The sequence below is a fragment of the Stigmatopora nigra genome, chromosome 3 (genome assembly GCF_051989575.1).
Source record: "Stigmatopora nigra isolate UIUO_SnigA chromosome 3, RoL_Snig_1.1, whole genome shotgun sequence".
NCBI classification, from domain to species: domain Eukaryota; kingdom Metazoa; phylum Chordata; class Actinopteri; order Syngnathiformes; family Syngnathidae; genus Stigmatopora; species Stigmatopora nigra.
Genome location: NC_135510.1, coordinates 8,127,028 through 8,154,162, shown reverse-complemented (window position 1 = coordinate 8,154,162; position 27,135 = coordinate 8,127,028). Strand labels below are relative to the sequence as shown.

General features: G+C 41.1%; 3 protein-coding genes and 1 long non-coding RNA gene across 4 annotated transcripts; 2 read left to right on the top strand and 2 right to left on the bottom strand.

Moving 5' to 3' along the window:
* The first annotated feature begins 308 nt into the window (after positions 1–308).
* adam10a (ADAM metallopeptidase domain 10a) lies at positions 309–10,185 on the top strand. The gene is made up of 16 exons (XM_077713565.1): positions 309–573; positions 3,042–3,192; positions 3,662–3,780; positions 4,359–4,517; positions 4,948–5,048; positions 5,148–5,303; positions 5,386–5,478; positions 5,710–5,881; positions 6,516–6,679; positions 6,764–6,947; positions 7,495–7,645; positions 7,789–7,972; positions 8,054–8,165; positions 8,506–8,726; positions 8,817–8,943; positions 9,114–10,185. Exons 1-16 carry the CDS (start codon positions 522–524, stop codon positions 9,179–9,181), a joined length of 2,214 nt encoding a protein of 737 aa, XP_077569691.1. The 5' UTR covers positions 309–521; the 3' UTR covers positions 9,182–10,185.
* Positions 10,186–10,310: 125 nt separating this feature from the next.
* lipca (lipase, hepatic a) lies at positions 10,311–15,946 on the bottom strand. Its single transcript, XM_077713566.1, has 9 exons — positions 15,757–15,946; positions 14,663–14,862; positions 14,078–14,257; positions 13,845–13,962; positions 13,550–13,777; positions 11,982–12,227; positions 11,647–11,761; positions 11,338–11,556; positions 10,311–10,970 (listed from the first exon to the last, which is right to left on the bottom strand). The coding sequence occupies exons 1-9, from the start codon at positions 15,836–15,838 to the stop codon at positions 10,865–10,867; spliced, it is 1,494 nt and encodes a 497-aa protein (XP_077569692.1). The 5' UTR covers positions 15,839–15,946; the 3' UTR covers positions 10,311–10,864.
* Positions 14,618–17,147, top strand: LOC144194469 (uncharacterized). Its single transcript, XR_013325893.1, has 3 exons — positions 14,618–14,896; positions 15,161–15,282; positions 16,755–17,147. It is a non-coding gene; the product is annotated as an uncharacterized LOC144194469 (long non-coding RNA).
* Positions 17,148–19,543: 2,396 nt separating this feature from the next.
* aqp9b (aquaporin 9b) lies at positions 19,544–27,135 on the bottom strand. The gene is made up of 6 exons (XM_077713564.1): positions 26,900–27,135; positions 26,261–26,387; positions 23,933–24,070; positions 23,510–23,628; positions 22,121–22,338; positions 19,544–20,476 (listed from the first exon to the last, which is right to left on the bottom strand). Exons 1-6 carry the CDS (start codon positions 26,999–27,001, stop codon positions 20,314–20,316), a joined length of 867 nt encoding a protein of 288 aa, XP_077569690.1. The 5' UTR covers positions 27,002–27,135; the 3' UTR covers positions 19,544–20,313.

The following is a 27,135-nucleotide window of genomic DNA, read 5'->3' as shown; positions in this document are numbered from 1 at the left end:
GATGGTGGTTGTGGTCTTTGAAGGCTTTCTTCTGCGTATCATTGGTGATCCTGTAGCCCTGTCTGCATAAATACTCAAATAGAACTTTTTATGACACCCTGTTGCATTTTAAAGTCAACCCTGAAGTGATCAAATTCGGTAGTCGAAGTTTACGGAAGAACGCTACACAAGCGTGTGGATAATCGTCGTCGACGCGAGGTGCTTTGTATTTTTTTTTGTTTATTTCTTTTTTTATGCCTCCAGCCAACGATTTTCAGTGGCTTTATATCCCGTAGTTTGTTTTTTAAAGCTCGAATATGACCAAAGGCGTGTCATTGATGTCAGTTAGCAGGCGGAAGGGAGGTTGACGTATGACGCGTTTGACGTGACGCCGTCGGAGAAACGCAGAAGGTGTCAACCGAGGTGTGGGCCAGCCAGCCAACCTAGGAAGCGCCGCTTACTACTTCTTCGACAACAAAAACTCTATACAATTGACTAATTTTGCTTTCTTGGGGGGCTTTGAGGCTATAAGGACTTTAAATATGATATTTGTGAAGGCGATCTTCGCACTTTGCTGTCTTCTCCACACCGCAGGTGAGTTCCTCTAAATTAATGGCCCAACTGCGAAAAAAATGGATCCGCGTTTTATTGATTTTGACGATGTTTGAGTTCTTTGCAGTCACTTTAGGGTAATCGTTTAAGCCCTATTCAACCGAGTAATTTGAGTAATGATTGTTTTATTTGTGAATCTGATGGCGATCGGCGTCCAATTCTGCCAGATCGTGCCATTAAAATGGATTGGACATCTATTACTTTCAACGATACTGTAACATGATTTTCATGGCATAGTTTAAATGGTGGTTGATTGATAATAGTGAGCCGCCCATCGCCGTTCGGGAGTTTTAATGGAGATGTGATCAAATAGTCATAATGGAATACATGTCATTTATTTGTTAGTTAAGCGTCAGTAAAGACCTAGATGTCTTACTATGTTTGTCCTTAATACAGAAGAAAACGTGTACATACTATGGATGTCAATCACTAATTTCACGACTGCATGATGTCAATTCTTTGGCCAAGAATAACATTCGACCATTCATTTGGGGGTGGGGGTAGAGGTCAGTATGGGCACCAGGTGGGGACACTTTGAATGAGTGGCAAGCCAATCGAAGACCACAAGGAGCCGGACAACCAATCACAGTTAGGGGCGATTTAGAGTATTCATCCAGCCTACCTTTTATGTTTTTGGCACATGGAAGGAAACTAGAGTACTGAGAGAAAATCCACGCAAGAACATGCAGACTCCACACAGGAATGTCACAATCTGGGTTTAAACCTTTAATCTTAGAACTGTGAGCCAAACGAGCCAACAATAAAATATTTGCCCTTTATTCATGTCTGCCACGATTTGATTCAAGGCCTTTAGAATGGTTTAGTATGATGTCATGTAAACATTTGTCACAATCAGCTGGATTTCACCAAGTATTAGCAACTTTGATATTTTTAAGTTTTTTTGCTGAATCATTTCAGTCATTTGGATGAAAACCCTTCTTTTTGACATTGATTTGACTGAAAAAAAAGTTGTTTTAAATGTTTTGTGTGTACTAATTACTAAGGTGTATTTATCAAACAAGCATTGTAGGCAAATAATTTTAGTTGTGCTTGTTGCAGACAAGAGTCACAAGGTGCCAGTCATGTAACAAAAAGCCATTCATGCACACATTCATACAACAATAGGATGCTGATAAACAGAAAATGTAGGTTTCCGTTTCTTGTTGAGCACAATGCTGCTTGACATTTGCTTCATGGCAAATAAATCATGAGATGAAAGCAAACACCAAAATGGTTTTGGTGATTTTAATGTGTACAATTCTTTGCTGATACTGAAGGCGAATTACTCAAAAAGTATTATTAAATTGTTTGGCAAGGAAGTCATTTCACGTTCCTTCAACTTTGACAGTGCATGTGTCATTAAAAAATGTTGATGTCAACCATAATGACTGTAAAATGTATTTGGGACGACATATGAATGTAGAATTCCACAAATGTTCTTTCTAAATGCCACTCCGCCAGTCCTTTTTAAATTGAACCAAACTGTTGTTACCAAAAGAAATTTTGAACACTACATAAATGCATGCAAATACAGAAAATAGGTGCAAAGTCATTTAGAGCCATGTTTAGACTAGTTTTTCAGAGAAGGTATTGTAAACTTGTTGGAATTCCTCACTTTTGCTGCCAGTTTAATTGTAAATTTGACCAACACACATACTCATTTATCACAGATTAAAATGTTGCCGTCATTCTTGAAGAAAGTCAAAAGAATCCGGTTGCGTGAAATGTTTGTGAACAAGTTCTTACGGGCCTGTGTTACTGCATCGGCCTGTCAGGCTCCTCAATATGGATACCTACCAGCGTCCCCCAAAAAAGACAATTGCAAATAAAAAATCCACAAATTCACAAAGATGCACACATTTTTGCACTTGTGTAATTTTGTTTTCATATATATGCACATCTGTTAGTCAAAAAACAAATTTCTCTCGTTAAACATTAGCTTTTTGACATCAAAATCTACTGTTTAATTATTTCAAAGGAGCCCAAACTTGTATATCATAACTGAATATATCACGTGAACTCTGTTTGAGGCTTACAGGGACCACTTTCTTTCTGCCTTTGCCAGCAAAGAGAACAAAGAACAATGAACTGGTCGGTGAAAAAGCCAATAGGATTAATTCCGCAGGCACACATGTTTAAGCGGAATAAGCCTGTTAAACACATATCGTAGTACGGTAATCCCTCGATTAGCGTGTCTTCACTAGTCGTGGATTCGCTGCTTGTGATTTTTTTCCGCCATTAATTATTCTAAAAAATATTTAAAAGTTCATAAAAAGTGAAAACCCGCGGCCATGTCTGGTCTACACTAACCGTAATATTCGAGGGGATTACTGTATAGGGGAGATTAGTTGGCACATGGGTTGATTAGCATGTCATATGGTACGTCCTTGTTTCCGTATTTACAAGTTATTTGATACGTACAGTAAAATTGTATTCCTTTTTGATTGCAGCTCCATTAGGAACACCGTTGAACAAGTACATCAGCCATTACGAAGGTTTATCCTATGACACTGATGCAGTGCACAAGAGCCACCAGAGGGCCAAGAGGGCGCTCTCTCTGCAAGACGAAATCCTGCACCTCAACTTCCATTCTCACGGCAGGTCAGAGGCTTGTATATAACTGTATAAAATTAATGATCAATTCATTGGCTCTTAATGACGATTTAAGATGTCCAATCAATTTGACAAGGGGAAAATTGCCATTGATTTGCCTGACGTTCAAATTCAATTCAGTTCTACGTTCTCTGAAAAAGGTCCTAAAATTCTTAGATTTGACTGTTTGAAAGAAGCATGTGATGGGGGAAGTATTCATGGTGCGTGTGATGAAAATGTCTGGGGAGCCATCGTTGCACTGCCTGGGGTTTGGGCCAGCCAGTCCATAGCTCATGTGCATTTCATGTGATGTGGTGTGATGCAATTAGGAAGAGAGGATTATGAATACCAAACTCTGTTCGTCTGGTTATCCTCAAACATACTCACTGAGCACTAATAAGCTCAACAGAATGACTTTGTATTATATATAATGTGAGTCTTTTAATCACATATACTTCTTGTATTCCACCTTTATTAGAAATTTTAACTTGCGCATGCAGAGAGACACCTCCACGTTTACTCCTGATGTCGTCATGGAGGTGTCGGGAAATAAAGAACCAATCGACACGTCTCATATCTACCGTGGAGAAATCCTGGGTAAGTTTTTTTTTTTTTGCAGAATTTAGCATGCAAGATAGCACAGACTTCCTGCTTCCCTTCTATGCACCCCTTCTTCTCCCCCAGTCTGCTGCTCAGACTCAAATGAACCCAATATCCTGTTTGTCAGGTTTTTGTGTGTGGCCGAGACGGAACAGAATGAGATAGATTTATTCTCTTCCTCATTCAGGGTCATCCTTTCAAATGACTAATCATGGACAGTCCACCCAGTTAAAATGAAATGGATGTCAATTTTGGTCTATAATGAGAAAAGTTGAGTTTTGGGCCATCTTGTTAATTTTAGAGCACTTTCTGTGACTGATGTGTGACGTACTGTTGTGTTTGAGGCATTTCCAAGTCACTTCCTGATTATATTAGGTCACTTCATCCTAATTTTTGGTCAATTTGTGTTGGTTTTGCAGCATTTTTGGGTCACTTCATGTTTATTATAACAAATTCTGCCGGTACACTACAAATAGGAAAATGCCACCATTTAAAGTGAAATACAACACTTTTCTTATGTGAAATCTTATATAATATATGAAAAATGATCAATGCTTTTGTTGCTTGTGTTTCAGGTGAAAAAGAAACACTGAGCCACGGCTCCGTGATCAACGGTCGATTTGAAGGCTTCATTAAAACACAGCAGGGAACTTATTACGTTGAGCCGTCAGAGCGCTACTTGGAGGAGATGAATATGAATTTTCATTCCATCATCTATCATGAAGACAATATCAGTAAGTATCTACCACCGCTTCCACTGAATTGATCAATTTATGCAGTTTTTCGAATGAAGCAGATTTAGCTGCAGTGCAGAAGTAGGCAGCATTGAGCGACAATGCCACATCATCGTTCAGAGAAGTCAAATTAAATTAAGCTTCATTTGTCATTTTTATCTCTGAATTTGCCTTTTCTGCAGTAGAACTAATCACGCCAGGCAGCTTCACAATTATTCCATGCTGATGTTTATTAGCCAATGGTAAATAGGGCCAACATGAACTCACTGGCAGCCATTGACGTACAATCCGTTTTGGATTTTATAGCTAACTCAAAATATTAGAAGAATTTTTGCGTAGGTTTCGGGCAATGTTTACATGTACCATTATTGTCGCCATCCACAATGCATTGCAGGAGTGTTCAGCAACATTCATTTCCTTTTTTCTTCAGCTTACCCTCATAAATACGGCTCCGATGGATCCTGTGCTGATCCCACGACATTTCAAAGAATGAGGAAGTACCAGGAATCCGCAATCGACTCGCCTGTCAAAGTACGTGCCGGCCTTTGCACTGACATGTCTCCTAACCCTCTATTTTTTTTCTTACGTGTATGAACATAGGCTCAACAACCACCCGTTTTGTCCGTACAGGTTGTAGACACCGAGCATGAAAACAGAGGCTACGGTCCTGTCATTTTTAGAAAGAAGAGGGCTGTGGATCCAGATAAAAATACCTGCCAGCTTCTAATTCAAGCTGATCACTTCTTCTTCAACTATTATGGCAGTCGAGAAGCCGTCATTGCCCAGGTATTATGGAAAACACATGAATATAGTCTTTAGATGTCCCACAATCACTTGACCATTATCCAAATGTTGCCTCTTCTCACAGATTTCCAGCCACGTTCAAGCAATTAATTCCATTTACCAGATCACAGACTTCAATGGCATCCGTAATATTGGCTTCATGGTGAAAAGGATTATTGTGAGTTGAATCTCTCTCAAAGCTTTGTTGATCCTTCACACGCTAATTAATGAATAGTTTGATATGTCATGTACATGTTTACACCAAACTCTCACGTTAGAAGCCTTTAGCCTTCAAAGACATTAACTCTAAATTTTTGGTATCAATTGAAAAATATTAAGTTGAAATTTTGATCAAATCCATGTAGCCCAAGTTGCATTCAATGTCCTGATGGATGATTTGAAATTCCAGATAAACACCACAAACACAGAAAGCGACAACCCGTTTCGTTTTGCCAACATTGGAGTGGAGAAGTTTTTGGAGCTCAACTCTGAACAGAACCACGATGACTACTGCCTGGCCTACCTTTTCACCGACAGGGACTTTGACGGCGGCGTCCTCGGCTTGGCTTGGGTGGCCTCAGGTTCGTCCCAACTATTCTCTTATGACATTATGTAGGGGTTTTTACTTTCAAAAAATTGCTAATGGAGAGGCTTTTTTTTGTTTGTGTATTCACTCTTCACAAGCACACATTTGGAGTCCTTTCACTGTATTTTTAATGCAAATATAATGAAACTTTGTAATTGCTGAATTTAAGTCTGAAAGAGGACACGTAGTGAGTGCTTATTTCCATGCCTACGATGACCCTAGACGTTCAATCCATTTAGATTTGTCCCTCCCGGTCAAAATAAATTGGACAGAGACATTGTTGGCCTTAAATCAGTGGTTCTTAACCTGGGTTAAATATCTTAAATTTGAAAATAATAATCAGATTTTATTTGACAGTAAAGTAGCTCCAACAAGGTTAAGAACCACTGCCTTTAATTGTCCAAATGTCCTTTTTTTGAGTAACCTCAACACAAATGCTGTTATTTCTAACAGATTCCCATGTTAAAAACGAAAAAAAACATTTTTAAATAAAATTCAATCCCAAATTTAGTGCAAACTTCGCAATTATGTCCACATTTGGCAGTGTGATCATCCTGAGCGTCAATCCGACAACCTGTTTTTGCGATGACATAATTAATCATAATGGGTGTTTTATTGTGGAAACTCAGGCAGCTCTGGAGGCATCTGCGAGAAACACAGACTGTACTCGGATCAGAAGCGGAAGTCACTCAACACGGGCATCGTCACCGTGAAGAACTACGGCTCACACGTTCCTCCAAAGGTGTCGCACATCACCTTCGCCCACGAGGTCGGGCACAGTTTTGGCTCTACCGTAAGTGCAAAATGACAAAATACACAACGGTTCTACTTTGAGATTGTTAGCGCTCACAAACACTTGGCCTATATTGATTGACAGCACGACACTGGGATCAAATGCACCCCCGGAGAGTCTTCTATTCAAGCTGAAAAGGAGCTAGGCAACTATATCATGTATGCCAGAGCGACCTCGGGAGACAAGATCAACAACAACAAGTTTTCATCGTGCAGCATCGACTTGATAAGTGCCATCCTGTCAACGAAAAAGGATCAGTGTTTTGTCGGTAAATACTTTTGTTTTGATGCTTATTGTCTAACAATAACGACAATCGAAGCACCCCAATTTGGTTGCCAGGCAATTGCAGGGCACATTGAGACACACAACCACTCACGCTCACTAAATAATGTGTACTCTTACTTTGTGATTGCAATTTGTCAATTTTTCTTTTTGTATAGGTTAAAGATTGCCATAAATATGAGCAAAACTTAGGTTAAATTAATTGTTGCAGATACCTTCGTTTATTTAATGACTTTTTTCCAGGGCACGTTGAGACAGACAACAACTCGGGCTCACTAAATAATGTGTTTTTATAATCATTTACTTTTTCACTTCAGCCCATGGCAGACTTAGTGATTGTTAAAGTTGTCGATTTTTCTTTTGCATAGGTTAAATCTTGCCATAAAAATGAGCAAAACTTTTTTTTTTTAAACCTTCATTTATTTAATGACTTTATTTAGGAATGTTAGGTGTAAATATGAATTGATGTATCTCCTAACTACAGAAAAAGATGCATTTTTGAAACTTTTTGAAATCTGTGTCTGACCGTGCAGTGTCCGGACAGCCTATCTGTGGCAACGGACTTGTGGAGGAAGGAGAGGAGTGTGACTGTGGCTACAGCGATCAGTGTACAAACGACTGCTGCTATAACGCCAACGAAGAGGCTGGCAAAAGGTGTAAACTCCAACCTGGGAAAAGCTGCAGGTCAGACTCAATCAATGCACTCTTTTTATGAAAAATAAGACGTCACTTTTCTAGATAATGAATGGTTAAAATTCGCATGAGGTCAACGTTTTATTTTTTTAATGTCTTAGCTCTCACGCACATATCCCAATCTTTCCCCACAGCCCGAGTCAAGGACCATGCTGTACTGAGTTGTGCTCATTTAAGGACCAACTTAACAGTTGCAGCAAAGAGACGGAGTGTGCCTACGAGGGAATGTGCGACGGAAGCACCGCTGGGTGTCCCGCCCCGCGACCAAAGGACAACTTCACCTCTTGCCACGAGGACACGCAAGTCTGCATCAGTGGGGTATGGGACCTTCCCTTTTCACTTGTTTGAATTTGTGTCAAATGCTTCTTGGTGAGTTGACTTATTCGCTTGTTGGCGCAGGTCTGTTCAGGCTCCATTTGCGAGAAGCACAATCTGGAAGAATGTACTTGTGTTAGTGAGAACGAAAAGGATGAAGCGGCTGAACTCTGTCACGTGTGCTGCATGGAGAGAAGTGAGTTGAAAAGTTTTCGCAACTTCTGACTATCAAAATGTCTTCCAACTACTTGGTTGAATCTTGTAGTCAGGAATCTCATTGGTTAAATTGTCTATGCCAGATCAGTTTGGACAAAATCCTGCACCTTCTGTGGCCCTTTAATGAGGCTCATGGTTAAGGGTTAACATAAAAAAAGAGGGTCTGAGGGAATTTCTTTCAATCATCCATCCACACAACGAACTTAAGGCTTTTTTATACGCGGGATTTTTTTATGTTTAGCGGGCAACTTTTTGAAATGTTTTACTCATAAACCATTAGCCTCAGTAGCTCTCATTTCAAAGTGTCCGTCTTCCCGCAGTGAACCCCAGCACGTGCAGCAGCACCGGTTCGGCGAAATGGGAGCAGTACTTCAACGGAAGGGTCATTAATCTGCAGCCTGGCTCGCCTTGCAATGATTTCAAGGGCTACTGCGACGTGTTCAAGAAGTGTCGTCTGGTGGATGCCGACGGGCCTCTTTCCAGACTCAAGAAAGCCATATTCAATGCGGAAACCTATGAGAGCGTCGCCGAGTGGATCGTGGTGAGTGGCAAGACTAGAGAAATCTCCCGTTTCTGTTGTTTGACGTTCAGACGCCAAATGTTGTCGTTGTTTTGCGCGTCTGTCGGGCAGGATCACTGGTGGGCCGTGCTTTTAATGGGCATCGCCCTTATTTTGTTAATGGCTGGTTTCATCAAGATCTGCAGTGTCCACACTCCCAGCAACAACCCCAAGCTGCCTCCTCCAAAACCGCTGCCAGGTACCCCACATGACCAATTTCTATGAGTTTGATTGTCGATGAATCGTGAAAGCCAAAGGAAACAAATGCAATCCTCTGAAAATTCAAATTGAAGTTGTTTTTGTAGGTCAAATTGACTTTGCACTAACCAAGAATGAATGGACTTGAACTGTTGTGTTATTGCTTCATAGGTACTCTGAGAAAAAGGCGATATCGCGACCGCAGAGAGGACTACCAAATGGGTCAAATGAGCCTGTGAGATTTTGCCTGGCCATGTTCTTAAATGTGCCTACACTGGAAGCACTGGACAAGTCTCAACAAACGGTGCCACCCAATCGACGCCAGTTTGAACGAGAGCTGTTCTAGCCCCCCAAAGTGAACACCAGACTTTTACTCATCTGCTCTTATGTTCTTAACATTCCTTTTTTTCCTCACCAAAGAACGCAGCAGGACTGCAAGTAAATAGTTGGGACATTTTATTAGCATTTGCCACTGAGACTTGTGGAGGCCAAACCACTTCAAATGACAAAGAAACATGGATTTGACTTTTCTGCCTTTTATATTACAGCTGTTTTTTCCTGCACAGTGATGCCAATTTGGCTACTTTTGCTGTGAGACCAAAATATTTGAATTTGACGTTTAAAAATGGACTCCTCCAGTGCCAAAGACATGAGTTTAGGTCTTTTACCGCAAATTTCTATCACCCCGGCCGGCAGAGGTAGGTGCTGAAACATTGCGTAAACATTGAGGATGATTTTGTATATTTATTTTTATTACTCATACTCTCAGGTTTAAAACTAACTCAATTGGCTGACAACCTAGCAAGAATTTTGAGTTGAACTAAATGAACGAACGAGCAATCCACTCCCAGTGAAAATAGATCAGACGTCGTCGATGATAGCCAAAAAGTTTTGCTTCCTGTATCTCACGGTGGAGAAAATGCACTGATGTGGATAAATATACGTATTAGTACTATATTTGCTTTGGATTGGGTTTACGTGTTAGGTGTTCATGTTCCTATACTGAAGTTTTAGGTACATCATCCAAAGTGGCTTTAATTGCATCACTACTTTCTCATTTTACTCTTGTTTTTCTACTCAAATGTACTTGGTCTTAAATATTTTTTTTCTTAAATATTGCCTTTGAACTACTTGAAATGCAATAACTGTCCGTCATGGTTCTGAGATGGACATTTGTGTCAACTTTGCTTTTTTTGGTCAATGTTTTAGCGGAGGAAATAAAATTTTATTTGAGGATTTTAAACTTAAGACAAGTTTTTATTATTTAATACAAGAACATGTCAAAAATATTTTTTATATATTTTTTGAAAGTATATCATTTCACAGGGTAAATGATTTTAAGCCCTTTTTTCTAATCATTGAAACAAGTCACTGACACAAAAGCATTTATTAAAAGTGCTTTAAAAACATTTAATTGATAAAAGGAAAATATATCATACAGATTTTCTGCAAATGATCGCTTTTAGCGCTCCCAATCAAAATGGATAAACATTTAGATTTCAGTTTTTTCCAAACAAAATGTACTTCAAGATTGAGTTAAATGGTATTACACCAAGAATTAGTTCACTAAAAAAATGAAAAAGAAACACTTTAAAATGATGCAATCAGATTTTTCTGTATGTACAGTTGATTTCTTTGACAGTAATTGATTGAAATGGCTTGAACATTTCCTAATTCCATTTTTTGAGTACCAATAGAGGGAGCTTGCGCACCACACTTCTACAGCCACTAGTTTCCAAGCATACAATTAAATAGAAAGAATCCCTGCAATTGTTGACAAAATATGCTGAACATATGTTTCATGTTTAAAAAAAATGATAATAATAATCAAACATTGTCTTATTTCCTAGATGAGACCTTCCTGGCGGATGCACTTGTCTTCTTGGTGGGAAGCAAAGCCAAAGGAAAGGTAAGTTGCTTTCTTAGTTGTGCTTTCTCCTCTTGTGCGAATGCCTTCTTCGATCTGGTTGGCAGCGTACAAAGATATCCCAATGATTCTGCTCATATGTCTTGGCACAAAAATATGTCCTAGGAGGAGAAAAAAGACATTGAAGAAGTATACATGCCTAACATTCTTCAGTAGAATGTTATTTTACATTTTCTAAACTGGTTTTATCATATTGACCGTGTTATTTGTCATTATATTAACAAGATCAATTTCGTAGGCAGTAGTTAATACTGAAAAGACGCAACTTAAAATGTAGAATTAGTACTTTAGCCTTAGCCTCCATTTTTTTCTTGTGCGTGTATATATTGCGCTCTTGTTGGAGTAATCCAGGTTCAATTCCCAATGGGATTAATTTGTATTTGCCTAAAACTGTAGTCCCATTCACTGAAAAAGGAGTTCATAGGACTAATTGACTCATTTAAAAAAGAAAAGTGTATATTCATATACCTTTGTTGCGTGTGGCCGTCTCTGACGCTGATCCTGCCCACGGTCAGCATTGGTTTGGTGTGTCGTACGCTCCAGGGCATGATGGTCTGGACTCGATTGAACATGCTTTTCAAGAGGTCCCATCCTTCCCAGTGGAACTTAAGCATCATCAGATCCCCCAAATGTTTTTCCAATGTGATCAGGAAGGTGTACGTCTTGTTCCCCACAATCTCCTCCGTGCTTTCACAATTTGAGAATGAATCGTTAAGACGCTGTGAGATGTATTGGATTTGTACCTCCATTTTATGTATCTGGAATGGTGCTACTCACAAGGCAATGGGAAGTGCCGCACTCTCCTCCTCTGTGCCAGTGATGGAGATGCTGAGTGGCGGCTTGGCGTTCTCAATGGACTGCACAAACTGGATCTTTAGTTGGTAGTGATAAACTGGACAAAAGGACAATCAAGCCTTTTTGAAAAACCCTCCAATCTGCATTTTTGCACATAAACCAGTCTATCGGTTTACTTTGAAATTGGCATCATTCCCAACACTTTGCATGGCAAAAATATTTTTAAAAATCGATTCTTCAGATAACTATATGCTATATATGCCAATGTTGGATAATTTCTAGATCGATGGATTTATTGTGCGGTGAGGCAGACATACGCTTGAAGGGTGCCGCAGAGCGCGTTTTCAGGAACAGCCTGTTGTCGCGTCGTCCCGTGCGCACCTTCTTGACCGGGTAGCCGAGTGTGTTGCACCGATTGCCGCGACATTCCAGACACGCGCCTCGGTCAAAGGCCAGCTTGTTGCTGCACCTGTAGGCCCGCATGGGTTGGTCCTTGTTGACCATCGAGTCGATGAACAGATGCACGGAGCGCTCGTGGGCGCATTTCACCGTTTGCCCAAAACCTGCCGTGAAAAACATTAGCATAATCATTCCAGTCACTTCAGCACCAAGATGCCAAATTCTTACAGTAATGCCTCGTAATGTGAGTTCAATTTTGGAACCACAAATATTAATAAAGACCATTTACTGGTGGTAGAAAGAGTTACTCTGTCCCTAATGTTAAATGCTATGTTCTGAGGCTGCTTTGGTGGACATTTTGAATGGATGGTGGCTAACAGCGACCATGGCTGGTTCATTCGCCGATTGGCCTCGAAAGCCTTTAATCACAACATCAAGACCTTCGCAAATTGACACGTCTCTGTGCACATTGACGTTGTCACGTCTCCGTTTTCTCTGTGAAGCCTGGCTTCTCCATCTGCGTAGCCCGGAGGCAGCTGGCCTTCCGCGGCCGGACTGCGCGAGAAGGAATGGCGCATGTTGCTAATTAACTCCCCAGATTGAAGGAGGCTTTAATGTGGCGCCGGCTGTCATTTAGCGTAGATGCAGTCGTTGCTCGGAGAGGCACCGAAACGGGAATGGACGAGCCACTCGCGCTCAGCTGGAGGGAATTAAATTCATCTGCTCCGACGCACATGGGGAGAAACTGTCAGCGCCGGCAAAGATGAACGAGCTCAGCGCATCCGGGCCCCTCGAATCTCAGTTTTGAGGTGGCGGCGCCAATTAAGAAAAAACAATGTTATGACAGAGCAAAGGAGGAGGATGCCACAAAGCGCTTCCGCTCTGACTGACATGTTTGCGTTTTCACAGACCGTGAACATATCTGACTGAAAACAAGAAACAAAAAACAATGCCCTGTATAATCATGAGCAAATGAGCTCCATACGGGTTGTTATACACTGGTTAGTAAACAGAAAATAGTCTGAACACCCCAATAGAGAAATTAGTCTACATTTTTTCCCCTGCCATTTGCTAATTGGCTGCAATTGACCCATATAGAAAAATCCTTTTCATTGGCGTTCATTCATTGTCAGTCTCTCACAGACAAAATGGATTAGACATTGACCGTCATCAGTGAGTCGATGGTCATCATCAATGAGTCAATGGCCATCACCAATGAGCCAATGGCCGTCATCAATGAGTCAATTGCCGTCATCAGTAAGTTAAAATGTTGCAGCTACCATGCCATGTCGCACTCTAATCTCCCCTGTCGGCTATCTAGGAAGCATTTGAGTTAAAATATCCCTCACCCAGACTTTTCAGTCCTCCCTCTTAAAGGCTATTGCCATCAATAGCAGTGGATGATTTCCAATGTTACGCTCACTCTACTCTGCCGTACCCCAGTCCTTCTCGCCCCCGCTTTATTTAGAATTAAATGATCTCTCACCAAGAAGGCCGTACTGTGAGATGTGCTCATAGATGTTGTCGCATCCAGGTTGGAAGTTTCCACCGTTTGGGTAGAAGTCATAATGAGCCACGGCTCTCTTGATACCCACGCTGAGGCCCAGACGCTCGTGGGTGAACGTGTGAACGGCGTCCACAAACTCTGCGTCGTCGGGAGACAGTCTGTCTGCACGAGACGTGCCTTCAAACAAGGGTCCGGCGGGATCCAAGCCTGCGTCCACGGAAAACCACATCAAGAACTGATTTGTTGCGTTGACAGCTTTGCCATCTGAACCCACCTGTAATTCTTCCAATTTGTTCTGTCCCTTTCAGATAGCTCCCGGCAAAGCCCGAGATGTGAGCTCCAAGACTATAACCGATCAAGTGAACCTTCCTGAAGGAATAGTCGTACTGCTCCTGTAATGGTGGGATGGACACACTATTAGTCACATTCACTTAAACAGATGGTGTGAAAAATGGCTTCAACTTTTTAAATCATAAATATGCTGTTTTGTCCAAACACATTTAGTACCTTAAGCGAAGCCAGCAGATGCGCAATGTCTTTTCCAACCGTGCGTGTGTTGCGTGCCGCTTTGGGGTAATACTGGTGAGCCAGTGACAACCAGTCGGTCATCACCACGTTGACATCTTTAAGCTGTGCCTTTAGGGCGGATGCCAACTTGGTCACCCAATTCTCCATTGTGCCATCCACCTGAGACAAAAAAAATGTAAGTAGACCATTTTTGTTTTTTTTGCAATACATTGCGAAAAATGGGGGACTACTGAAGAACACATTTTCACAGTATTCCCCCATTTTTCGTTGTGTACTCCAAAAAATGCAAAAAAATGGAATGCAGTAGAGTTCAATCAATCATCTATGAAAATGTACGTAAATTTAATTTGGCTGCATTTAAAAAAGTTATTTTGCCTTCTAAAAAGGAGCTTTTAAAAAAATGTGTATGAACGACAAAAACAATAACCACTACGCCTGTTTAAATGACTAATCCTCTGAACATGTCCACGCTCATTAAGTAGCACAGGTGTAGCCGAGGCAGAGCAGCGAGTACTACTTTCCCGTCATGCTCGAGAGCGGTCCGAGGCGCCGGAGTGACCCTACCGACCACCCGTGAGTGATGATGACCAGGGGATTAGTGGCGTTGAAAGTGCATGACGATAGGCTTTGCAGCTGCTTAGGCTTCAGGGTGCAGGTGTCCTCCCCGGGTGTCGTCGAAAACAGCCGGAAGATGGTGCCGCTGACGTCCGCCCGCTCTGCCGGCTTTCTGGGAGGGCCCCGTCGCTCTTTTGGGAAGGCCACATCTCGGGTGCAAAACATACACAAAGGCACTTATCTGTGAGTAACGCCTAACACTGACTGTTTGCTTTCTGGTCAATAGTTACATAGAAGCAACTTAGTGTACACATTGATAGAATTGCATGTGGAAGGCTGATTATGCTTGCAGAGTTGCCAGATCGGAAAGAGACTCTCTAGCTCAGGGGTGCCCAACTCCGGTCCACGAGGGCTCCTATGCTGTGTCTGTTACCTCAATCAAATGATCAACTCATCTGCAATTTGTCCAGAAGCTTTGATAACGTTCTTGATTCTTTTAAAATGCAGGTGTGTTGGTGGAAGGAGACATGAAAAGCAAGTCCTGGTTAGGGATCCTCGACAAACGGAGTTGGGCTGCCCCGATCCAGTTTAATAGGAAAGTAGCCAAAATGACAATTATTTCGTCCAAGGTAAGATGTTTACCTTTCAAACTTCGCCTATAGTAGGATATTATAACCAGAAAACAATAAAACGTTTTGGATGATGTTGATGCCAAATTGGCGCCCCCCCGAATATCAACTTTGTCCCACGTGGTGTTTACTTTAAATGATTTGCTGGTGATGTTGCCAATATGTACTTCTCCAATCTATTCAAACTGGTTAAAGCTGTTCTTGAATGAGTTAACTGTGCCCTTCTATTAAAATGACACTTTTAAAACTCAAAAAGACAATATTACTCGTTTTACAGGAACATGGTGATCAAAATCTTGAAAAAATAAACAAATCCAGTTACTTATGGCTTGCTGCCGATCAAATTTTACAACAAAAATTGTAGCGTTTATTTGATTAGTGGCTTGATTCCTATTCAAATGCAAAATAAAAGCAGAAACCAGTAGGATTCTGCAAACACAACATTTACCTATATTGATTCCTGACTCATCTCACCTGTCACGTTTGCATTGGTCGTCCTTCCGTCTGCGGCGTGACACGTTAGCAGCAAACAGCACAGGACTTTGAGCAAAGACATGGCGTCAAAAATCCTTGGTGAAACGCTCGTCCAGCGATCAGATCTTTTCTTTGTTTTCTCTCATGCTCGGGTCAAGCATGAGAGCCAGCGGTACAGAAGAGCGAGGCCAACAGCTGGCCGCCAACGGATAAGGGGCCATTGTGCCTACGCTGATTGGCCAGGGCTTGGACGATCGAAAATGTTGCGAAACGGGCGCTCTACGAGTGCAACGTGACCCGTGAGCCAACTAACCATACCTACCTACTTGGTGCCAATAACTTGTATAGAACAGATTTCCAAGGATCACCAGGTCAAATATTCCAAACAGTTAAGCCTCAAATGGATGATAATCTGTTAGTAATCCTTCCAAACCCTTAAAAATGTATTTCTAAGATTTGTATAGATAAATAAGTTTTGTTTGGGCGAAATTGGGTATAGTTTTCCTAGTCCAAATTGTTTTCTAAGTCAATGGGATGTTTGCATGTCAGTTTCTCTTATTGAATTGAATGACTACAAGCAATTCTAAACCGAAGCCGTGTAAAGGCCATATTAACCGTTACTGTTGGTTGTACTTCACCCACTTGTTCGCTCTTCCACCTCTTTTCATTTGTGTCCCAGAATAGAACGTGCAGAACACACCATTTCCCATCGGAGGCATACATGTTTGTGAGCATAACACTCACTGTCCATTGCCTCACTTCAATTAATGTTTTGGTTCATCATAATACCACAGAGTGGTTCATGTGTTATGAAAATAGAAACAGTGGAGCAAAAGCTCATCATATTTTAACAGCTGTTCTCGTGTTAAGTTGTTACTATTACATAAGCCGAAGATGCACTCTTGTGACTACTAAACCGCAAGTCTTATATAAACATCAAACCAACAGTACAAAGTTACTTATTCCAGCCATTAACTGTTTAATATATATCTGTATAGTGGTGCCATTGCCCTGCGATTGGCTGGCCAATGATTCAGTGACCACCGCTACAGCACCACCCGTGACCCTTGAGAGTAGAAGTGGATCAGAAAGGAAGTAGTAAGCAGTAAGTGAAGCATGTAAAGCAAGGCTTTAAAAAAATTCAAGCAAGGCTTTAAAAAAAAAAAAAAACAATGTGTGGTAAGTGTTTCATTTGTTAAAAAAAACGACCATGTATAGTAAGGCTTTTATTTGTTTTAAAACGAATGACCGTGTCCAAGTAAGACTTTTATATATATTTTTAAATGATTGTAACTTATTTATTAAAAAAAATGACCATGTATAGTAAGATTTTTATTTGTTAAGATGACCATGTAAAAATTGACCTTGTATAGTAAGGATTTTATTTGTAAAAAAAAAGATGAATAAATAAATAAATCAAGTATAGTAAGGATTTTATTGGTTAATAAATGATAAATGGGAAGGCTTTTTCATAAAAAAATGGCCATGTATACTAGTAAGGCTTTGTTCCACATCACAGTATAGTAAGTGGTGGACCAGTGGGTAAGTCATCAGTCGCCTGCCTCTTTGGTCCTGGGTTCAAATCCTAGTGCTTGCAAATATTTTTCCACTAACTCATCAAGTAAATGAAAGAGATAAAATTACAAGTACTACTGCTTACTCTCACAGGGTGGTGGCCCAGTGGATAAGTCATCAGCCTCTTACTCCTGTGGTCCTGGGTTCAAATCCCAGTGCATGCAAAGATTTTCCCACAATTGTTCAGGTAAAAGAATAAATATTAATGTCTAAGTGTCTAACTGAATAAGTCTTCAGTAGTGGATGAAGCATTTTATCCAAAAAATGACTAAGTGTTTCACCCCATTTCCTTGGATAAAACGTTTCAACACCTATGTATAAGTGGGGCACGAGTTGGTGTAGTGGGTTGCACACTCGCCTTTGCACGGAGAGAACGTGAGTTCGCTTCCCGGTGTCGGCGGTTCACTGACCAAGCAAGCGGTCGAGGGTCGGCCGAAGGCCGACCCGAGAACGCCCTTTGCACAGACAGGTCCTTCAAGTGTCTTCCGAACTGCCGAAGGCAGTTCGGAATATAACCTTTTGCTGAAAAGTATGACTAAGTGTTTAATATAAATTAAAAAGTTTTTCTTTTTTTTTTTCCCTTCTTCTTATTCCATTGACCATTTCTTCTTTCCAGTTATTTTCAGCCAAACGACGACTGCGGGGATCGAACCCAGGTCTCCCACACGGGAGTCCTGTGATCTAACCTCTGCGCCAACCAAGTGACTACACTTTTCTTTGTAATCATTTGAGTGTCTTTCCAAGAAGTCCACAGAAACATCTAAGTGAAAAAGTGTCCCAACCGGGAATCGAACCCAGGTCTCCCAGACGGAAGTCCAGTGATCTAACCTCTGCGCCAACCAAATGGCTACACTTTTCTTTGTAATCATTTGAGTGTCTTTAGAAGAAGTCCACAGAAACAACTAAGTCAAAAAGTGTCCCAACCGGGAATCGAACCCAGGTCTCCCAGGCGGGAGTCCAGTGATCTAACCTCTGCACCAACCAAGTGGCTACACTTTTCTTTGTAATCGTTTGAGTGTCTTTAGAAGAAGTCCACAGAAACAACTTAGTGAAAAAGTGTCCCAACCGGGAATCGAACCCAGGTCTCCCAGGCGGGAGTCCAGTGATCTAACCTCTGCATCAACCAAGTGGCTACACTTTTCTTTGTAATCATTTGAGTGTCTTTAGAAGAAGTCCACAGAAACAATTAAGTGAAAAAGTGTCCCAACCGGGAATCGAACCCAGGTCTCCCAGACCGGAGACAGGTGAGTTAACCTCTGCACCAACCAAGTGACTACACTTTTCTTTGTAATCATTTGAGTGTCTTGACAAGAAGTCCACAAAAAACAACTAAGTGAAAAAGTGTCACAACTTGGATTTGAACCCAGGTCTCCCCGACGAAAGTCTGGTGAACAAACTTCAGCACCATCAAGTGGCTACACTTTCCTTTGTCATCATTTGAGTGTCTTGACTACAAGAAACAGAAACAACTAAGTGAAAAAGTGTCCCAACTGGGATTTGAACCCAGGTCTCCCAGACGAGAGCCAGGTGAGTTAACCACTTGGCCACAATTTGACTACACTTTCCACCGTCAACATTTGAAGGTCTTGACTACAAGTACACAGAAACAACTAAGGGAAAATGTTTCCTGACCGGGATTCAAACCCAGGTCGCCCACACGGGAGACGGGTGAGTTAACCACTGTACCAAAGTATACTATGTAGCTTTTTAGGTCTTACTATATTATGTCATTTTAAAGTCTTACTATACTATGTCATTTTAAAGCCTAACTATACTATGTCATTTTTTAAGGCAGTTCGGAATAAATTGTTTTACTGAAAAAAATGACTAAGTGTTTAGTTTAAATTAAAAAGGTTATTCTTTTTTTGCCCATTTACTGAACTACATGGTGTAGTGATCAGCCAAACAGCAACCACGGGAATCCAAACCCAGGTCTGCCAAAGGGGAGTCCAGTGAACTAACCTCTGTGCCACCAAGTGGCTACACTCTCCTTGGTCATCATTGGAATGTCTTGACTACAAGTATCTAGAAGAGTAAATGTTTCCCAACTGGGATTCAATACTATGCCATTTTTTAAAGGAAAACGCCTTACTATACTATGCAGTTTTTTAAAGAAAAAAGCCTTACTATATTATGTTGTTTTTCCTCCCACATTTCAAAGGCTGTAGGCTGGCTGGGTGCACACTAGGTTTGAGCATGAATGGTTGTCCGGTTCAGAGTGTCCCGAAGTCTTTATTTCTGTCTTTATATGTCTTTAAATCTTCTTTATTTTTCATCAAGTGCATACAGTTATAAGTAATGCTGCCCTTTAACCATTACTCCACATCACAATTGGATTGTTCCAATCCGTCACAGGACTATTCCTGAAAGAGCAAAATTGGTCTATTTTCGTTTGGTCATGCGTCTGTATCTACCACTGGATGATTGAACAAAACAAAAACAAAAAGAAAAAACAACTATGTACAATTCCAACCTACTTGTAAAATACAATACAAATCACTTTGGGAATTCAAGTGCAACCATATATGTGTTCAACTCACTCACTACCATGGACAGCGACAGACGTCCAAGCCATTTTAACTTGGAGGAACCTGAGAGTCAATTGTTTTCTCCCCCTGTCATACATACCCTTGTTTTTGCAGCCATCCCTCCCATCCATCCATGGCTCTGAATGAGTTCATAATCGCCACAATTTTCTACGTGTAAACAAGTGTTACAGGCTTTTAGATGACAAGAATACACCACAACATTTTAGCGTGAGTGTGACTAGGTTTGAGAGTACAAACCGAGGGATATGGAATAATTTAAGGCGGAGTTTCTAAAAAAAATAAAAGCCATCTAGACTACAACTTTTAAAACATGCACAAAATAAATGTAACTTGGAAACAGGCATTTCCACTTTAACTTATAGGACGAAAATGCAATTAATAGTGGTAATAATGTCTGCCGTGGATTTATTTGGTTGCCATATAGCAAAGCCTCCTAAGTCAGAGTGATAATTTCATACTTTTGCTGGCCGTTGTTTTCTTCCTGCTGTTTAGGCTCGGCGTGGTGTAGCTCGATGAAGAGGAAATAAATGGCGGCGCCCACTGCACCACCCACCATGGGTCCAAAAACTGGGATCCACCACCAGCACCCTCCAGCCCTACAAGAAAGTGCAAATTCCAAAGAAAACTCACTTTTGAGTCAACTGGATTTCAGTATTCTGAACTGAACTTCCACTAAACTTAAGTTTTAATGTTCTTGGGATGGACAGCTGATGCATCAATGCTGTATGTTTTTGATGTTTTTAATAGTATTGCTTGGCCTTATATGGTAATCTAAGAGTTTCTAGTGCAGGGGTGTCCAAACTATTCCATGAAGAGTTGTATTAATTTCATGGTCCAAAATGTTAGGTTTTCTGTTGAATTACCAACAGTAAGTCTATTTAAAACTTGACTAATGGGACTTTTTAATTTTTACCCTTATGAACAACTGTTTGTTAGACACTTGGCTCCTCAAAACCTGACTAAATGAAGCTCTTCATCCTACTTCCACATAGTAGTGCCTCGCAACAAGATGGTAAGCAATGAGCAGTGTTTTTACATTAGAGAGCCCCCTCCCAAAGATATAAATAATCAAAAATGGCGTATAGGGATATCTGGGAATTGCAACCTCGCTTAAGTCAATGTTCCTTATGTAAAGTATGAATGTTGATGTGGGTGTTGACTGGAGCAGGTAATCGTTCCAGGCCTTATCCCTGATTAAAGCCAAGTCTTATAATAAGCAGCTCTGTGTGTCTGCTACATGTGTCCTCATTGTCACCCTGGCTGACTCCCAAAGTCAGCCATTAGCTTCTCAGTTTGTGGCACAGCAGGTGAAAGTGGATGCACGTTTATACATTTTTTTAAAGGGGTGGGGGAGTTAGGTGTGTGTGTGTGTGTGCACATTTTTTGACGTCCTATCAACCATTAACATAGAACGCCAAAGAAGTACACATTGCATCATGGATCTAAGTATCCGCCCACTATTTTATAATCCTACTAAAATCTAATGTAATTCAAGGACAGTTTTCTGAAAACAAAGTGTCGTGTAGAAAGTGGTTTGCATTTAGATACGACTACACGGGCAAGACACTTTGGTATTAAAAGTTTTGAATATTTCATATGGCTATGGAGGCAAAAGTTCTCTGGAATACCACAATCTGCTCTCAAAATGAATAAAATACACAAGTGCTCTTTGAAATATTCATAACAGAGGAAATGAAAAGAAGAGGGTGGGGTGGAGGGGGTTCCTTGATGCATTGTGAAGGTGTCATCAAGCATCGGTTGAAACATTTCTTCAAAAATAAATTATCTTCATCTCCGCCAGCCAATTTTAGGCAATTTAATCATTTTCAATTTGACACAAAATCAATGAAAACAAATTAACTTTAGACGATATCGTGGTGCCATGGCCAGAGAGTGTTTCTATTGGAAATGCCCCCAAATTAGCAGGAAGCGAAGCAAAATAAACATGAAATTACACAAAAATACCCCCAAGTCCACAGGACTACTGCTACTACTAGTAGTACCAGCCCTAGAACAAAAGTAATGGACTAGAAAATGGCTCTGAATTAACACTAAGTGAACCAAACTGAGCAAAAGTCACCAAGAAATGTCCCAAAATCAACAGGGGGTGACTAAAGAAACATGTATTAAACCCGGCAGTCTACCTAATTTTGTACTAACATGATCATACTATGCATTCAAGATCATTTTAAAGGATCGGGTGGTAACAAATGATGTTAGTAGTGTATGTGATGATTTACCTGAAGACATCTCCTCCCCATCCGGCCAGAGCCGTGAAGAATCGCGGGCTAAGGTCTCGCGCGGGATTGATGGGATAGCCGCAGTTCAAGCCCATGGACACGCCGATGGCCAGGATGATCAAGCCGATGCACAGAGGCTCCATGCCTTTGGGGGCGCCGAGGTTCCGCGAGTCAGTTATGGCCAGGATGCACAGGATCAATGCGGCGCTTCCCGCCACCTGACACAAGAAACATTTTCAAAGTCACTCATCAATAAACTCACAACACTGAAACTGACTTTTCTCTTCTGCAAACTCTTTGAGTCTAAACATCTTCAATTTGGTGGTCAGAGGCTAAAAAATATAGCGTCTGGAAAATATAGTAATCTTACTTTGAGTTGTGCATTGTTGTCAATAATAAAATAAATATAATCAAGTTTTTGTATTTCTAAGCATAGCGAATTGTTTTATTTCAATGATTGGAATAATAATTGGCTAATTGTGGGCCTGTGTTTTTTTGTAATTGTTATTAAATGTCTTTTTGGGGGGGGGGGGGGGGTTCTGACAAGAATTAGCATTTTGGTGCATGCCTAAAAAATATATGTTCTCCTATATGGTTGGGAAAAAGCGGCACAATCACATCCAGGACACGTGATATCTATTTTCAGCACTGCAAAGAATTGTTCACTCATCAGCAAGCACGTCACATTGACATGAACATTTATGCCCACGAGTGCACCAAGTGTACAGTGCGCTCGCATGCACGGTTGCTTGCATGCTCTAGTAGCTTCTATATACAAGACAGTGTATGCACTCTTTATCATCAATAATTCCAAATAGAACAAGAGCACTTGCAAACCATAGGCTAACTTGGAAAAATATATTTGGAGTAACCCTCAATATACACAGTACATATCAAGCCAACTCAAACAACTTCTGCACAGGTAAAAACAATAACAAGCTGTCTTTAACTTTATAGGCCAAGTGGCTGCTTTAAGAAAACTTAACCCTGGCAACATCTAGTGGGCATCACAAATTGGGTCAAGGAGTTCACAATATTTACATTTGGTATACTAATACTACATTACCCAAAATGTCCACATAAGTGGCCAATAGTTTTCATAGTGTCATAGTTACGACATAACTGTAAAAATACTTTTTCTTTTAAATGACGAATCATTACATTTATAGAGTGCATTTTTATGAGTAAATCAAATGAGAAATTACAAAGAAAAAAAGACATTAGCAAAAACTTACAATATTTATGAGACCGGGTAAAAATCTATTTTTGTCTTCTTTGCGTGCCATTGGCAAGGATAAACAACCAATTCTCCCATTGAAAATAGATTGGACGTTACTGCCATTAATGACTTCAAAGAGTGCAAACCACAGTTTGAAATAATATCGTTACCTGGTCGAGGAATCCATTGAGCATGGAAAGGTGCTTTGCAGGATAGGAGGCAAATATGCCCGCCGTGGCATTTGCTCCAGTAACGATAAATTCCCCGTTGCCATATTCCATTAAAGCGTCTGTGGGACACAAGCAGTCAAAGATGTTTACAGTTTTTTTCCCATTTTGCAGTTTTTGGGAACCCCGCAAAAAATGGGGGACTACTGCGGGAATATTTTTCACATTATTCCCCCATTTATAGCGGTTCACCCCCCAAAAAAACAAGGGACTACTGCAGAAATATTCCTCTACAGTATTCCCCCGTTTTTTTAGTGTTTTTTTGCGGTATACCCCAAAAACGGGACGACTGCGCAAATATTTTTCACAGTATTACTTCTTATTTTGCGGTGTACGACAAAAAACAGGATTAAATTTTCAGCGTACCATAATTCAAGACAAAAACACAGCAGGCCCCAGCAAAAGCCCCCAGAAACTGTGCGGCAACATACACAGGAAACTTCTTCCAGGATATCTTCCCCAGCATGACCATTGCTAAGGTGACTGCAGGGTTCACGTGTGCTCCTGCAATAGTAAAGCACAAAATCACTGCTGTTACTTTGAACACTAGATATGCACATATTCAAATCAATAAAATGTGGATATGTTTTCAAAAACAGTCACGGGTGGTGCTGGATACTTTGCCACCACTATATACAGCTATTAAAAGTGTTATTATGAAATGATTTTATGAGTGAAGATTAAGGCATGAGTTTATTTTGACAACATTTTCTGAGGGGTGCACACTTTAGTTAATATTTGTCTAAAAATTTACTCTATTTGTTTTCAGGGCAACGACCAAGCTGGACAATTGGATTTGAGAAGACCATCAGGTATCGAGGGGACATGTTTATGTATATTTAATGATTGTTTGGGAGTATTTTTCATTGCTTATTGAGTTCTAATGAACATTTTCATTCACTTATTCTTTGGGATTGATGAAATTAATTTCTTGTCATTCTTGTACAGGATATATCAACAAAATCAAGCATTACAAATGTTCAACTGTGAGCTAAAATAATCAATCATTTGGTAGATAAGGGGCTTCTATTTCAAGAATTTTGAAGTCAAAATGTCCTGTGATTGTAAAACAACACTTTTCCAAAGCACAAACAAAAGTGGCGAGCGAAACAACATTCCATCCCAATGTTTTGGTCCTGCGCTGACAGTGTGGGCTCATTCATTTAACCCTCTGGGATCTCTCCATTTTGCGGTATTGGCAAACACCGCCGGGGGGTATCAAGCATGCGGCCATTGTTCGCCCGGTCGTCCCGTTCGCAAACATCGGGCGCGACGTAGCGGGCCGAGAGCGGCGGGCCCAATTGCATGTGACATAATCTGGCCCAAGCGGCTTAAGGCACACGTAGAGCGCGGGTCATTAGAGTGACCGGGATGTGTCGTCCCGAACGGGGAAGTACAAAGAGGGGACGATTGTGTTTTCCCCGGCGACGGGGGCCGTCTTGAAAGAGGGGCTGCTCACACCTGACCCCCCCCCCTCCCTCCTACCTTCTTCTGTGGAGACCCCTGCCCCAGTAAAGCTCATTAGTCCAATACCTACGATCATCTTCAGACATGTCGTCCCACAGAAGCTTCACACTGCGCTGCGGACCCCGGGGTCCGATGGCCCAGTCATGCAGCAGAATCTCTCCATATATTAACCTCCTTGTGCTCTCAAGCCTTTCGGGCTCTTACTCTCATTAAGCACGGAGACGACGGCAACTAAACAGCACCGGCGTCTTCCAGTCAAAGCTAACGATCGGCGTGCACAATTCCAACTTGACGAGAAACTTTTGACTTAGTCCAGTACTATCAAAAAATAAAATAAAAAATACAACTGTTTCGTCATGGCATGAAATCACTTGTTTTCCTAGTTTGGGTGGGCTTGCAACTTGTTGCTACAACCGTGCATTTTTTTTACCCACAGTGTTAGTTTGCAAAGTTCTAAATGAAAGAAATGGAGAGTTTTCTAAATAAATTATGTTGTGTGCTTATTTAAATAACTCTTTATGGCTGGACATCACACTTTGGCCTGTTTATTAACATCTGCTACGCTACATTACCACAAAAAATATGTCCCCTCAATAATACTGACGTTGTATATATATTCTATATTAACCATTATAGTATTTCAATATTATGTTTATATTTTGAAGGCGATGGCAGCAAATGAGTTAGCAATACAAAGTGAGAAATTGTGAGAAAACTATGACGTCTGTTGATCTGTTTTTAAATTTTGAAGTATTTAAAACAATTCAATTAAAATTTCAATAATTTTATTTTTTAAATCTGGTTTGCTATAAATATATGTAATACTATTTAAATACAAATAAATGGTCCTTTAATGTATTTTCAAGTTAGATTTGAATAAAAAATAAAAAATGCTGTGAATATATATTTTTAAATGAATATAATAAAAATACATTTTGAAACGTGAAAGGCCAGGTTCGCTCTGTTTTAAATTTGACAATTTTAAATAAAAAAAGGGGGAAAAATACCCCTGTCTTTTGCAATAGAAACAGTTAATGACCTGATGTATATGGTATGGACAGATTAGCCGACAAAAATAAGTGATGCTTATCAGACTATCAAAAGAATCCCAAAAGCCAGGCGACTCTTGTCTGTCCATCACCATCAATGTCAGGGAATGAGTTCATATCCAAAAACGTTCATGTTTTTTTTCAGTTTTGTTTGAATTTTTGCTGACGTGCTTTTTACCTGACACCCCGCCTGCAATGTAGGCAGCCATCATAAGTCCCAGAGTGAAGCCGAGGTGGATGGACAGGGGCTCCCCCAGAGTCCCCTTGCTCAGGACAGCCTGGGCCACTGAACCGCATCCAAAGAGCTGCGAGAAACACAGGGGAGCAGAAGCCGCTCATTGTTTTGTTTTGTTTTTTTTCCTTTCCCTCTCTGGCGTTCCAATTATAGGCAGCCTTAACACTAGCCCCTTGTCTGACAACCGCCTCCAACTGCCAGTCGCAATTTGTCCCGGCAAAATAAAGAATCCCCCCACTTAGTAGTGGGGACAAAACAAAGAGAGCGCAGTCATCCACACATAAAAAGGCTGCACTAATGGGTCACATTCACTGAACTTAGGTGGTGACAGGTGGAGGTGAAAACAAGTGGGGAGCAAGACGGATGGAGAACGCAAGGAATCAAGGAAGGAAGGATGGGCAAACTGCGACCGACGGTAAACATCTCGCTCCACATCAAAGTGCACCGTCGTCCCAACAGAGACGTGGATGTGACAGACGCCGGAATCCCGGGGGTGGGGGGAAAGGGTTTTCCGACGCCTAATTAGCAGCCTTAAAGCGGCGCTTTAAGCCGAGCCGAGCCAACGACGGGACGGCTACTCACTATCAGGACAAATATCCCCAGGAACTCGGCCAGGAACTCCTTCAAGATGTCTCGGCGGAGAGCGAACCTGGCCTTCCACTTACTTCGGCGCTCGCTCTCCATTTCTCCCGGCTCCGTAAGGTGCTCCTTGCTGACTATAAAGACATAACGAGAAGGAGAGATGAGAAGCGACGATGCTCGCTGCAGGTCGCCGCCTCCCACTCCATGCTGGAGCACAAATGTCGTGCAACTCTGTT